The sequence below is a fragment of the Schistocerca serialis genome, chromosome 6 (assembly GCF_023864345.2).
Source record: "Schistocerca serialis cubense isolate TAMUIC-IGC-003099 chromosome 6, iqSchSeri2.2, whole genome shotgun sequence".
Lineage (NCBI taxonomy): Eukaryota > Metazoa > Arthropoda > Insecta > Orthoptera > Acrididae > Schistocerca > Schistocerca serialis.
Window position 1 is genome coordinate 552,593,493 of NC_064643.1, and position 15,525 is coordinate 552,609,017.

Sequence of the window (15,525 nt, forward strand, 5' to 3'; positions counted from 1 at the left end):
TTATGAGTGGTACTAAAATAGTATATACTTCTTGCTTCACCTACTGTATATCCATTACACAATAGACTCTGTGTGTTTTAGCAGTATGTCGTAATTATCAGTTGTCTGTAAGTTATTCTTTTGTAATATTTCCTTTAAGTGTGAGAGAAATATTAGTAATTTGATGATGAAATATATCCAGTATATCATTAAATGTTTAATATCTTTTCTTCCACTTTGTCAAATAATTTTTTTTTTCTTGGACTTCCTCTGAATCCTTCCTCTCTTTAGTCAGAGGAAGACATATGTAACTCCACAAGGTGATATCTCTATCACCTTTTATTCATCTTTGCTGCCATGTGGTAAGTATAAAATTTTCTGTCAGTGTTTGACTGTGCTTTCATTTTGGATACTATTTTCCATTCAAAGCATATTATATGGCTAGGATTCCAAAGAAAACAGTTATGTAACTAATAATGTATACTATTAATAGTATGGTATTTGACCTTCATTGCTATATTTGACACACTTGAAGGAAGACTTTATTTTATTTTTCGAGAAGCATGATGAATTATTGTTCAAGAGATTGAGTTGGTTTGCAGCTAATAGTGTAGTTCTACTAATGTAATGTTCATGCAGCCAGGTAATGCCCTTGACAGCCAGCGGCAATCCTGTAAGTTATTTGCACATTTGATAGTTCCTCCTGTAAATATTTCATAGCATACCAGATGGAACTTTGGACAGGAGTATTTTCATGGTGATACAATATAGGCCAATCTCAAACAACTGCCTCAATGTGGTAAGCATGCGGTTGTCTGAAGAATTTTCACAGCCACATATTTGTACCTTTTTGTCAACTGAACTGAACAGTCAACAGTTCAAATCAGGGGATACAGGTTGGACCATCACATTACTTCTACTGAATTTTACTCACAGCACCACACACAGGTAAATAATACTCACCGGGTGTCGACTAGGTAAACAAGCAACTGGGTGAATGTCATGTGTTCCAGGACTCGCCACTTGAAACTTTTCTCTACTGTTACATAGTCCAATAAAAGTGTATGAAGCAATCCAAGTGATTTTGCACTTTTCTTGTTGCAGTCATTGGCTTCAGAGCAATTGTACAAGATTAAAAACACGGTCTTAGTTTACTCGTGACAGATTGTGTTTGCATTCTGTCTGCATTTCCTGCAATTTAAATTCTCTGCGATTTGTGACACAAAACGATCGCTGCAGTTCATACAGTATGGGTTGGAGTTTGGTAGTCGCTATTTGTTGCTTCTTAAACCTACAAAAGTAGTGATTGGGATTAATCCCCGTTCCATATTTCCGTTGACTCCTCCTTAACAAAAATTGTTTTTGGTGTTGGTACGACGTATGTACAGTGAGTACTGCATCTCACTCAGTCGGTGTTATCAGAGTTGTCTGGAGGCTTTTGCCACTTGTCGTTACCTTTTTTTATTTGTGATATCCCTGTTTTTTAAGGTCACAAGATAGTGACACCAAATGTTGTAAAAACTTGATTTCTATGTTGTACAGAGGCAAATGTGGGTAAGAAACTTGTAGTATAATTTTTAAAAGAAAGCTAAAATGCAAGTAATGGGAAGATGTTGATGTAAGTTAGTGTTTGTCTATTTTAGCTGCTGAAAAGTAAACCAGTTTGTAAAAAATTACTGACTAAGCATTATTTTTTCTGAGAGGTAAAATGAAAGTGTTAAGAAATAAATGCTTAATGTTTGGAAAAATATTGCATTATTTTTGGAATTAAGACACATTTTGAAATACCTGTAAATTTATTTTGTGTTGTCGACAGCCGCAGCATAAGTGGTGATGAAGATGGCCCATTGTGTGACACGATTAGCAGAAAAACTTTATTTTATCTAATAGCAACCTTGAATGCAGCATTTTATCCAGATTATGACTTTTCTGATGCAAAAAGTCATGAATTTAGTAAGGAGCCAAGTCTGCAGGTAATTTTGACACTGAATTAACTTTTTGTCATAGGATTGTAATGGAAGTGTCAGTTCTGTTAATTTTTCATTGTGCATTTGATTATTTTGATACTGAACTGTTATGATAAATACAGACTTCATAAATCGTTGTGGAGCAAACATTATGTGCATGTGTTTCTATAGGTTATCAGTCTTGGGCTGACGGCAATCGCATTAAGAAGAATTACACCAGATGCATTTCGCTTTATTTACAAAGCATCTTCCGTGGTTATTCTGTAAATTGGCTACATATATTTACACATTTTCTGATTGTTTTAGGTTAAAAAAAGTGTTTCCTTTACAAAGTTGATAAGCAAGCTACTTACTCCTTCCTTCCTTGCTAGCAGTAGTTGGTGTCGACAGGCTTCATTTCATATCTGCACTTCGCAGTTTCTGCGCTGCATTATTTACAATTGACTTTCTTAACTGTTTTTCATTATACACTGCCACAGTGTTTACGCCTATTTGTTTGTTTTTGTACGTGTTGTGAGTGTTGCCAACCTATGAAACGATTTGTGTGTGTGTGTGTGTGTGTGTGTGTGTGTGTGTGTGTGTGTGTGTGTGTGTGTGTAGACAGAGAGAGAGAGAGAGAGAGAGAGAGATAGTGAAATTGTCTTGTATGTAGGTAGAGACTGAGAGGAGTGGTGCTGTTTAATTTTTTTTAATAATTAGATTGCAGTAAGCTCAAGATGCATAACCTATAGTAACATATGTTAACAGCTGCTGCAGAAGATGGCCACCCAAACAAATGTATTATGGACACCTCGTCAGGCATTTCCAAGTGGCCTCCACATGAAGTTTACAAGTATTGTTAAACTATCCAACACATAAAGTTTAATAATACTTGGAGATCAAATAATATTATACCTAAAAATATTATTGTACAGGTTAAAAACAGTTCTCCCAGAGCACATAAAACTAAACAAATTGCTCAAAAAATTTGGCTAAACAAGGAAATCAAGTATCTTTACGCCAAAAAGCAAACCCTAAATTGGGAACTATATAAAGCACATCTTAAGATTAAGAGTGTTCTGAATAATACCTCTGTCTTCTCCCATTTGTTAGCAAGGTTGAAAATCATACATATGCAGTGATAGAAAAAATGAAAAAAAAACCTCACAAAAGAAAGGTTGCAAATTTAAAAGCTAATCAAACACCCAACACAGCCACAAATTACACCCAGTCTAAGGAAAACATCACTTCTATCCAAGACTGGTCAACCTCACTGATACTATTTCGTATACAGAAGAAATAAAACTACTCGAAAAAGGTCTGAAACACAAAGTCAGCACACACATAGATGATAAATACATACAAAAACCCCATAGTGGAATCAGAAAGCATTCTTAAGTAGGAAAACAGAAACTAAAAAAGTGAGATAAATGTTGGTCTGACGAGAGAGCTAGTCAGTAATGAAATCAAAAACATAATAACACAGATGAAAGAAAACAGAGGAAACCGAAACAATACAGATTCTACAACACTGACAAAACTTAGGAAGAAACTACAGGAACACAACACCATCATCACAAAGGCAGATAAAGGAAACACAGTGCTTCTCATGGATAAAGAGCAATACATCAGTGAGACACAAGAGTTCATCACAAAAAATAAATATAAAATCAGATCCAACAGATACCAAATGAAGCTGAGAAACACTCTGAAAGACATTGAACATACAATAGAAAAGAATGAAAAAGGAAAACTGATACAAACAAATCCCAGTGTACCTGCCCTCCGATGCGAACCAAAGCTACACAAGAAAGATCTCCCCGTCACAACTATTGTGAATTATAGAAATGCTCCCACTTACCCACTTGCAAGATACATGTTGAAAATCTTATCAGGAAACTAAAAATTACAAGAAGACAGGACTATAAGAAACACCACACAATTGATTCAGTACATAAAAGACATACAAGTTCCAGGCACAACCACCCTCCTGCCATTTTATGTAGAGAATATGTATTCCAATATACCAATAACTGAAACAATAAACATTATAGAACAAAATCTTAAGATACACAGTACACTTCCACATGAATACACCAAAGAAACAGTCAGGCTTCTAGAGCTAATAACAGAACAGAATTATTTTCAGTTCAGTAATGAATTATATTTACAAAGTGAAGTATTATCAATGGGCTCTCCAGTGTCTGGAACCATAACAAACATTTATGAACCATGTGGAACAGATTATATTTAACAAAATAGTGTCAAATAGGTGCAACATCCTATACTGGATTAGATATATGGAGGACATGTTATGCCTGATAGATGAACCAAACAATAAAATTGACCAGTTACACAGACAAATTCTGTTCGTGATAAGATACATTTCACAATAGAGAAAGAGCAACATAGATAGTTAAATTTTGTGGACATCACCATAATGATTCAAAACAACCAACATCCATTTGCCATATACCAAAAACCGACAACAACCGACAGAATTATATATGAGACATCACAACACCCCAATTCTCAAAAGCAGGCATCACTTAGGTACTTTCTCCACAGACTAAACACAGTACCATTAGATACAGACAATTACAAAAAAGAAATGAATATTATAATACAAATAACCACTAACAATGGATATGAAGAGAACTTAGTAACAAAGCTGAACAAGAAAATAAAGAAACAGAAAAGAACAAACACCCAACTGTCACCAACACAAGGACAAAATCATACACAATTACTCAAAATACAAGAATAGAAACAACACAAAATGTGAAAGAAACAGAAAGTAAAAGATGGTACACAGTGACATACAACTACAAATACACATACAGCATATCCAATATTTTCAAAAAATAAGGCATAAAAATAGCACACCGGACCAGCGATTCAATTCAGAAATACTTCCCAAAAACAATAGGGAAAACTGATCTATATCAGAAATCAGGAATATACCGACTAAAATGTTGTACATGTTATGGAAGACACATAGGTAAAACCAGGAGGACATTTGACACCAGGTACAAAGAACATGTAAGAGCATGGACGTATAGGACAAATCACTCACCTTTTGCAGAGCACTTACACCAACACCAGAATGAAATTACAACCAGAGACATAGACATGGAAATCATAAGGATAAACAACAACAAAAAACACCCTTCACCTTACAAGAAAATTGCCTCATCCGAAAAACCATAACAGAAAAGAAACAACTCATAAATGAACAGATCAACTTGGCAAACCACACACTCACTTAACTGATTGACCCCGTAATGTAACATTAAAAGTACACATGTAACCACATGCTTCATTTACCACTACCATTTCCTCCCAGATTCTGCTCTATAATCACTGTCTAAGCCCTGGTAATCTCTAGTCCCTGAACTCCCTGCTAGGAAACACTTTTCTCTCCCCCCATCCATACCCTGTTATCCCCCCTTCCATGACCCATTGCTCTCCATCTCATTACAGATTGCTGTTCACGTGACAATCACATTCCAATCTAAGTTGCCAGTGGCCGTGGCCATATGTGTGTGAGGTGTGCTTGCTTGTGTGAAAATTTGTGTGTGTTTTCTTCGCTGAAGAAGGCTTTGGCCAAAAGCTATAACGTGTAACAGTCTTTTTTGTTGTGCCTGACTGCAACTCAATGTGTCATCTTTACAGTAAGTAGCAGTTTTTCCTTTTCCTAATATTGTTGTTATTTCCAGTATTGTGAGAAAAGAAATGACTTGTACCTTATGTTATTGTCTAATTTTTTTGGTTGTTGTTGGTGGTGGGGAGTGAGGAGGTAGGGTTTCCTTGTGAATAGCTTGCAAAAGACCAAGGCCATAAATATTTATTTTTAGAGGGAAATGAAGGTGAACAGATGTTCTGTTTTTTTATTGATTTCATAAGACTGTAAGTTTCCATTCCTGTATTGACGGGCAATGCTGGCTTCCACTGCCTCTGAGAAAAGAAGAGTAACAATTGTGAAATTATGACATATTGAAGAATTCTCACCAAATAGTGCAGTGTAATAATAATGATGTTGTGTTCAAATTGTACTTTATAAGTGGACAGATTTGCACTATCTGTGCATCTTGTGACATTACTACATTGTAGACAGAGTAACTGCAATGTCTCTTCTGAAAGAGCTTGGGAAAATAGACTTCAACACCATCATCTTCTCATCATTTCCTGATGATTTTGGCTTTTTGTAATTTCCAAATTTGCTACTTTGTTAGGTGTTATGATCTGCCGCTACTATTCTCATTTTACTCAAAATGTTACCTTTAAACATTTGCAGTGTGTACCTTAACCTTTACTGTAGATGTAATTAGGTTTTGGTAATAGCCAAGATGATTTGTTGTCCACTTCTGTGTACTAGTCATGAGTCTTCTCCTTCCTCTGTCAGTTTAAAAATTTCTTCATTGGATATTTTATTTGTTTAGCTTTTCTTTGTTAGTCTTCTCTACAGCGATACTGCCACCACTCCAAAGAACTTCTTGTCAGTTGTCAACAGCATCCAGCTGCCACAATCTGCAAATATAATGTTCCTCGGATGAAATCTGTAGTAAAATATTTTTTTATTTTCATATTAAGTGACTTGTTTACCAGTACATGTGTTCTTCCTGTAAAAAAAATATGGTTTGCTGCTACAATTCTTCCTCTTGTGTGTGCAGCATTTGTTTTTCTTTTTTTTTAATTGATACTGTGTAAATAAACAATGTTATTTCAGTATCGGCCACTACAGCAATATCATTTGAAAATCTAGTACAGTAGGTGGTAGTACCCATTTACTTCACTTTGGATGTCTTTGTTTTGATAATATTCTTTGGTATAAAATAAATAAATACCAAATATGTATTCCCATTTAGCTCTAGTACCCAGTCGCCATTTATTACCTAAACCCAAATTTGTCATAAATTTTATGCTCAATTTTTTAATATATTTCACTTACCGTTTGCTGTTTTCTTTTTAAATTCTAGGCATATTTACACTGCATGTGCCACTATACTTATGTCTTCTGTTAGTGAAAGAATCTGCTGTATCCTCTTTTCGTGGGTGACAATTTTTTTTAGTGTGTTCTTTGCTGTCCAGTATATTTGCAGTGTCATAAAGTGACTTGCAAATTTGAAAAAGTTCTTCTTTCATCTGTTTGGGGCAGTATGATCAGTAGGATGTAATTTCACATATATGCAGCTCTCTCTCTAATGTCGTGATACTGTGATTCGAGATAGGGTCCACTGTTGACAGGCAGAGAATCTACACTGCTTTATAGAAGGGTGGGATGGTGTGCAATCAGATTAGGTAAAAGACAGCAAAATACGACAGGGATATGTCCGTCGCACTATTCTTATACCAGTGGGGAAGGAAAGCACGCTGGTTCTGTGTTGTTCTGGGTAGAGTGATGGCCTATGCCAAGTCATGTTGAGAGAAAAAATTAGCTCATATGGTGCTATTTCGTGTGTTGAAGGATATGTTAGTGTGGGGAAATAAATCTACTGTGATTACTTTAGGGCTTATATAGAAAATTATCTACACATGTGATTGCACGTCATATTCTGAAGAAATAGTAGGGCATTTGATAGGAAGAATGTACATAATGTTGTGTTTCCTGCTGAAGTGAACACAGTGTTGAACCGTTATCAGTATGACCTGACTTAACATGTAGCAATTTCCACATTGTTTTTCTGAGATTTTGCATCTGGTAGAGTGCTGTCATGAGAACTGAGTTCCAGCATTCTTGACATTGAATTATATACCTTCTTCAGAACAAAGTGTTAATTATGCTTTGTCGTGTGCATGGAAAGAAAATTTTGGTCAGATTTGTGTGAAAGTGTCAGAAATTCTGTAGCCAAGTAATATTTTTCCTCAGTATCAAAGTAACTCTGGAACAACCGTTTTCTTCCATTTGATTTTGAATTCTGTTAACTTCCTCTCTTATTTAACACTTTAGCTCTTGCAAGGCAAAGAATTTTTCTGGGGAACCCAAAGAAAGTAATTTAATAAATACTCTAATAAGAAAGTAAGGAAGACCATACAGATGAAGATCCCTAAAGGGGCTTAAAGCAAATAGTTCTTACAATAGACAGAAAAATTCCTTTTTTTCTTTTTAATAGTCTAGACTTGTCAGTAGCCCCTCTTAAGTAAGCTTGTAATTTGTGTGTGTTACACTTTATTACTTTTTTATGTTATTTTGTTTGTAGTGGGTGATGAACACAGTTGACAGCAATCTGAATGCAACAGCTGGTGAACAGTATCGTACATTGCGAGCTCAGCTGTGGGCTGCTGTTGATGATGAGATATCATTGAATGAGTGTGACATTTACAGGTTAGAAATTGAAATAATAAGGTATCACGAGTTTTATACTCTACTAATATTTTTTTCTCCTCTGCTAGTTAAAGCTTTGTGTACAGAAAAAGTTTTTGATAGTTAGTTCTTAAGTGAAATATTTATAATCCAAAGTTAAAATCTAGTGCATCATTAATAAAACTGTGATCTTAAGATTATGCCAAAGGCTGAGAGAGTGAGTCACTGATTTACTTCATGAATTTGCATAAGACTGTCATTTAGATTAGTTATTTTTATTTTGTGCTGTGCACATTTATGTATTACATTGTAACTACTGAAATCATTAAGAAAGATAATTGTGTATCATAAAATACGTGACTTGAGTCCCAATAGACACTGTGTGTGTGTGTGTGTGTGTGTGTGTGTGTGTGTGTGGGCCGGTGGGGGGGGAGGGGGGCTTTATGAAAAAAATAAAATAAAGGTGGATAAATATATTGTGACTCTAGGTTTTCTAAGTGTGGTAATCCAAGGTGTGTTTGGCTGGTTTGCTGCTCTCAGCAGAGCCAAGAAATATACCACGGGATATACCGTATTTACTCGAATCTAAGCCACACCTGAAAAATGAGACTCGAAATAAAGGGAAAAAAAATTTCCCGAATCTAAGCCGCACCTGAAATTTGAGACTCAATATTCAAGGGGAGAGAAAAGTTTTAGGCTGCACCTCCAAATCGAAACAAAGTTGGTCCATTGTAATATGAGACACAATTTAGGTCGAATGAATGACGATACAGCTACAGTAGTTTGGTTCGAGTTGTAAGCTTAGCAGTTAAACTTTACCAGGTAGCCATTGCTATGCGTCAGGCGCTCCGTCCGTATTTATACGGGTACCCTTCCTTTTTTACGTGCTTCGTCTGGTTTGAATCGATTGCTTATTTTGCTTTGATCTGATAAGTGCCGTTTTCTTTGTTATAGGTGTTTACGTCACTCTAAGCTGAAAATGCATACTGTACTGTGTCATGCATTGTTTGTCGCATTCTGATAGTGCGTGTTTACAACCTGCCGCCGCTCGCGGCATGGCTTGCTTTTGTGTGCGCTACCGCCGCTTACAATTTTTTTAAAAAAGAGAGGAATCGTCTCATTAGTGAAACAATGGCAAGAGACTGCTATTTGTTGTTACTTACACTGCTGCTTTCTTTGATAATGATCAACAAGAACCAAATAATAGACTGCGTATGATAGAACATGTTCTGATTGAGAGTTAGGCGAAAATTTTTCTCCATTTGAAAATCTTTGCGGCCGCTGCTTTAGTACATCAAATTCTGCACAGAAATTAGAGTCATCTTAGATTTAAAAATCTAGTCAGTTGCCGTGCTTCATTTCTGACTGTATCACTATTAGGCATAAGAATAATACGAATATAAACATGACACAATACGTATATTCTTCCGCGTTTGCTGTTGTCTCACTCTATGTTCGTAGTTTATTAGGCAGACAGGATTTAAATGAGATAGCAGCAAACACGAAAGAATACATGACAAAATGTTTATATTTGTATTATTCTTATGGTGAAGAGACTACTACATGTGATTCACATTTGATCAGGTTACTATTAGCAACCATCTCTTCTCACCGGTAGTAAAAAATTCAGAACGTAGAGTTGGCCATATTGACAAACATCCCAAACAGTCTTGTCAGTCGGATTTTCGTAGTACATTGAAATTCTGCTACATTTGAAGATGAACAATACGGAATTTGTATTTACTTCGTTGGATAATGTATGAAAATGCAGTGGTCGAAACTCGGGGCGGAGAAAAAAAAAAGGCTCGTCTTCCACCTTTTTTTCTTTTTTTTAATTTATTTACTGACGCCGAGGTTTTGGCGCCAGTATTTATCTTTGTGCCTACAAAGCATGTCTGTGTAGCACTACATATATTTGACGGCAGAAGTTAGTTGTGACGGCACCTACCAACATTGTTCAGTACTTCCGCTTGCTTTGCACTTGATTCTAAGCCGCAGGCGGTTTTTGGAATTACAAAAACCGGAAAAAAAGTGCGGCTTAGATCCGAGTAGATACAGTATACAGTATTATTTAGTTTTGAGATTTGGATTTCAGTTATGTGTAAAACTAGCTTCTGGTTAGCAGACTATGTTGAGATAGAAGCAAGATTATTCGTTGTCATTTAAACCTAACATTCCAGTCCTTTGGAATGATTACTGGATAATAACCTACAATGGTAAAAAGGTATATGATTTTACTTCATCAACAAAGTTTTTACTGATGTTTGCCATATTTTTCGTTTCCACACAATCTGGGGATTGAATGAATGTACACACATTAAACTGGTGCTTGTACATCCATAAACATTCCTTATAATCGAAACTGAAAGTGTGCAACACGAGTTATTGTAGGTTGTCTATGACCGTTGAATTGAAACAAGAGAGGACACATAATGTCCCACTGTATAGTTTTTTCTTATGGACTAACTTTTTTATTGTGCTTGAATGATTCATAATTTTTACATTATTCTATATTTGTGAGAAACCTACAATAAAGTTCAGATTATCCTTTTGTTACGATAATCACATTCTTTGCAACAAAATATCAGAGTATCTTGTATCTTTCTCTGATTCATATTTTGCAGTAGTTAACTAGCTACGTGTCACCAGTGAGAGACAAAAGTTTCAACTTACTTTCTTTTCTTGTTATGTTTATTTATGCAAAATATGAAAATGAAATTTAGTACAATGTATCACTTCAGCAATGGTGTGTGTGTGTCTATATATATATATATATATATATATATATATATATATATATATATATATATATATATATATATATATATATATAATGGAAGGAAACATTCCACATGGGAAAAATTATATATAAAAACAAAGATGAGGTGACTTACCGAACAAAAGCGCTGGCAGGTCGATAGACACAAACAAACACACAAAATTCAAGCTTTCGCAACAAACTGTTGCCTCATCAAGAAAGAGGGAAGGAGAGGGGAAGACGAAAGGAAGTGGGTTTTAAAGGAGAGGGTAAGGAGTCATTCCAATCCCGGGAGCGGAAAGACTTACCTTAGGGGGAAAAAAGGACAGGTATACACTCGCACACACGCACATATCCATCCACACATACAGACACAAGCAGACATATTTAAATATGTCTGCTTGTGTCTGTATGTGTGGATGGATATGTGCGTGTGTGCGAGTGTATACCTGTCCTTTTTTCCCCCTAAGGTAAGTCTTTCCGCTCCCGGGATTGGAATGACTCCTTACCCTCTCCTTTAAAACCCACTTCCTTTCGTCTTCCCCTCTCCTTCCCTCTTTCTCGATGAGGCAACAGTTTGTTGCGAAAGCTTGAATTTTGTGTGTTTGTTTGTGTCTATCGACCTGCCAGCGCTTGTGTTCGGTAAGTCACCTCATCTTTGTTTTTATATATATATATATATATATATATATATATATATGAGTGTGTGTGTGTGTGTGTGTGTGTGTGTGTGTGTGTGTGTGCGAGTATATACCCGTCCCTTTTTCCCCCTAAGGTAAGTCTTTCCGCTCCCGGGATTCTAATGACTCCTTACCCTCTCCCTTAAAACCCACATCCTTTCGTCTTTTCCCTCTCCTTCCCTCTTTCCTGATGAGACAACAGTTTGTTGTGAAAGCTTGAATTTTATGTGTTTGTTTGTGTGTCTGTCGACCTGCCAGCACTTTCATTTGGTAAGTCACATCATCTTTGTTTTCAGATATATATATATATATAAACTTATTTTTAAAAAATTAACTGTTACTATTGCTGTATTTCTCAGATAATGGTGAGCAGTTACTTTTTATTTGCAGCTATAACCCAGATTTGGCTTCAGATCCTTTTGGGGAGGATGGTTGTTTGTGGTCATTCAATTATTTCTTCTATAACAAGAAGCTGAAACGTATAGTGTTCTTCACATGCAGAGCTATTAAGTGAGTATTTTGTAAACACCAAAAATTTATGACTTTGTTTTCTATGTTGTAACAGTGGGTTGAAACTCTTAAAAGCTTTTGTTACTTTAACAAATCAGTTACTCCAAACAAATGAAGCATAACTTCTGCTTTAAAATTGTGTACTATTCAAGGGACAAACTTGAAAATGGATTATTCAAGAGTACCATTTCCTTGTTGAAAAAGTTTTTTGCCCATATAGTTTGATAAGAAGAAAAATGAGTGTGAAGAGTAGTGAAAGAAAACTATTCATCCTCAGCCATGTGGTCACAGAAATACAATGAAACACATTCAAATAAGACTTCTCACTACTTAACTCTAGTTTGACACATCTGTCCATTAATTTACTCTTAAATTCTTACTCCCACACTCTTGCCCCATGATCTCCCTCTTCGTCTGTCAATGTTGCCATCCCCAAATTCACTCCTGCATTTCATTGTTGCCGCATGCAGATTGTCTACCTGAACCAGGTTGGACTCATTGGTGCCCCATACCCTTGCAACATCTCCTCTCCTAGCTGTCACCTTTCCTCTTCCTTCTTCCTCCTCTCAACCACTTCACATGAGGCAACTTCACTGTACCCCATGTGGATCGTAGTTCAAGATAGTGTGCTTGTTTAGTGTGGGCGGGGGGTTGTCAACTCAACCATAAAGTGAATACTTAAATTCAATTAAGAAGTATATAGACAGTAAATATTAAGGCAAATAAAACTGGGGGAGTTATAAGATGCAGCTGAAATGGTTACTTACATATGCTGATCCAGTCACAGAAGCAGTGTTCTGTGTTTTGGGTTCTCAGTATTATACTGATGTTCCAAAGGAAAGAAGAGAGGTTAGGATTTAACATTTAGTTAGTGATGAGGTCATTAGAGATAGAGCACAAGCTCGGCTTAGGGAAGGGCGGGGAAGAGAATCATACATGTCCTATTTAGAAGAACCATGGTGACATTTACGTTAAGCAATTTAGGGAAACAACAGAAAGCTTAATCTATATGGCAATATGGGGAGTTGAGAGTTGAACCTTTGTACCTTCATTATCCTGAATGTGAATCCATTGTCTTACAATTTCGCCACCTCACACCCTTTGGTATTTCAAGGTATATTTCTGTCTCTGGTGACCTTGATGTCAATGAAATGTTAGACTCTAACCTTCTTTCCAAGGAATGCTTGTTACATTGCTGACAGATTTGTCTTATACTGGAGCACTACCTCACTTCTCTCAATTGCTCTTAAGCCTCTGTGTTAAGCTAAATATCCTAAGCTTTTTTTTTATTTTTTTACATTACTTTTATTGTATGGAGTTCTACCATGCTTCATATTTCACAGTGAACTGTAATCCTTGCATAACTGGTAGTATTCCAGGGTCTCACTTCCCTATAAGCTGGCCAGGTTCCAGCCCTTTTCGGCATTAAATACAATACTGAAAGTACAGTTTTTTGAAATTTGCTTTCAGAGGCTATGAGGAACAAGTGAAACACATCTGCTCATTTTGCAAAGTCTTAATTTGATCCTATGTGAACTATGGAAGTAAGTAGTGTGGGTTTTATAGACCATTGTATGGCTGCTTGTGTCTGTAAATGTGGGGATGGATATGTGTGTGTGTGCGAGTGTATACCCGTCCTTTTTTCCCCCTAAGGTAAGTCTTTCCGCTCCCGGGATTGGAATGACTCCTTACCCTCTCCCTTAAAACCCACATCCTTTCGTCTTTCCCTCTCCTTCTCTCTTTCCTGATGAGGCAACAGTTTGTTGCGAAAGCTTGAATTTTGTGTGTATGTTTGTGTTTGTTTGTGTGTCTATCGACCTGCCAGCGCTTTCGTTCGGTAAGTCACCTCATCTTTGTTTTTATATATAATTTTTCCCACGTGGAATGTTTCCCTCTATTATATTGTATTGAAAAGTATAGATGCATTCACTTGGGAGGGCATCATACTGGCCACTGGTGTCTGTAGGTTCAGTCTAACTCCCGACATCTCTGCTTTTGCCTCTGTGCAATAAGCTTTATAAGATTTTTTCGAAATGATGCTTTCACTCTAATGCAAAGTGTGCACATATTTGAAACTTCCTGGCAGAGCAAAACTGTGTGCCGCACAGAGAATCTAAATTGGAACCTTTGCCTTCTGTGGGCTAATGCTCTACTTAGTGAGGTATTTGGCACAACTTGTGATCTACCCTTACATACTAACATAAGTATGTCTCCCCTACCTTCAAACTTCACAGAAATTTATAGTATGTCTTGTACTAAATGCAATGTGAGGCCATATATTACAAAATCTAGTAAGTGTAACTCCTTTTAAAGGATTAAGTGACGGTGATCGTGCATCTGAAGGGGTAAAGCAGTCAGATTGTTAACCTCTCTTCCTTAACTAGCATTGTGTTAAAAAAAAAAGAGAGGGAATGAAAAACTGTAAACGGGTCTTGAACTGAGGTTCATCAAGCAATAGTAATAGTATGTGATCAGATAAACAAAGTCGGTCATCAGTCAAATCAGACAGCTAATTTCAGAGTAGCTGTCAATAACTTTAAGAAATCAGAAATAAATATAAGCTCATAACCTTGGAATTAAACAAGAACAAGTTAGTGGCATCAGTAAAGCTCCCTACTATTAAGCATCAACAAAGTAAATAAACATTTTCATACAGCCATGTTTACTGGCTGGTCACCAAAACATCTCTGATGAACAACAGAATGCTTAGGATATCAGAACCTTAAAAGTGATTTAACATTCAAAAGCAATTTTTGAAGCACTGATCATACATATAAATGTACAAATAAATTTTGTATTGATAATTTAAGCAAAAGCAATTTCAAACCAGAATGAAAATTTAAACTAACTATTTTAAGCAGCAATTCCATTTTCAGGACACACGGACCCAATTATGTTCTGCATTATCTTTTAGACTAATTGAATAATTTGATTCAAGTCATTGAACACTTTGAGTATTAATGGTATTTAAAAAGTCAAATAATTAATTTTTTGCTTGTATGGATATATTCAGATTTTCAGGATTAGAAACAGGACCCTAACATGGGCTGCATGACGTAGGTCCATGATGTTCTCCTAGTACGTGTGCATTGAAATTCACACATATATTGAATCACCACAGTAAAATAATTGATTCGTGCAGTAGTAGAGCCTTAAACAATCTATACATTGCCTGAGAGGTGACAAAGTGATAATATACTGTGGCAGTTATGCAGGGCTGTGTTAACCCTTTAACTGCTCTGGACGTATTAACGCGCGCGCCTTTGTACCTATCCCCCTGTGTACTCTGAACGTGTTTACACGTGCCACCAGTCCTCCTACCTGGTACTCTGAACGTGTCTGCTCTCA

At 36.3% G+C, this 15,525-nt stretch overlaps 1 protein-coding gene across 1 annotated transcript in view; it reads left to right on the top strand.

The window, feature by feature from the left end:
* The window catches only part of LOC126483708 (repressor of RNA polymerase III transcription MAF1 homolog), a 78,774-nt gene that overhangs the window by 29,012 nt on the left and 34,237 nt on the right, over positions 1-15,525 (top strand). The window contains exons 3-5 of the mRNA XM_050106801.1: positions 1,796-1,952; positions 8,126-8,250; positions 12,058-12,177. Of these exons, the coding sequence (XP_049962758.1) occupies positions 1,796-1,952; positions 8,126-8,250; positions 12,058-12,177 (402 nt within the window). The remainder of the gene's footprint in view (positions 1-1,795; positions 1,953-8,125; positions 8,251-12,057; positions 12,178-15,525) is intronic.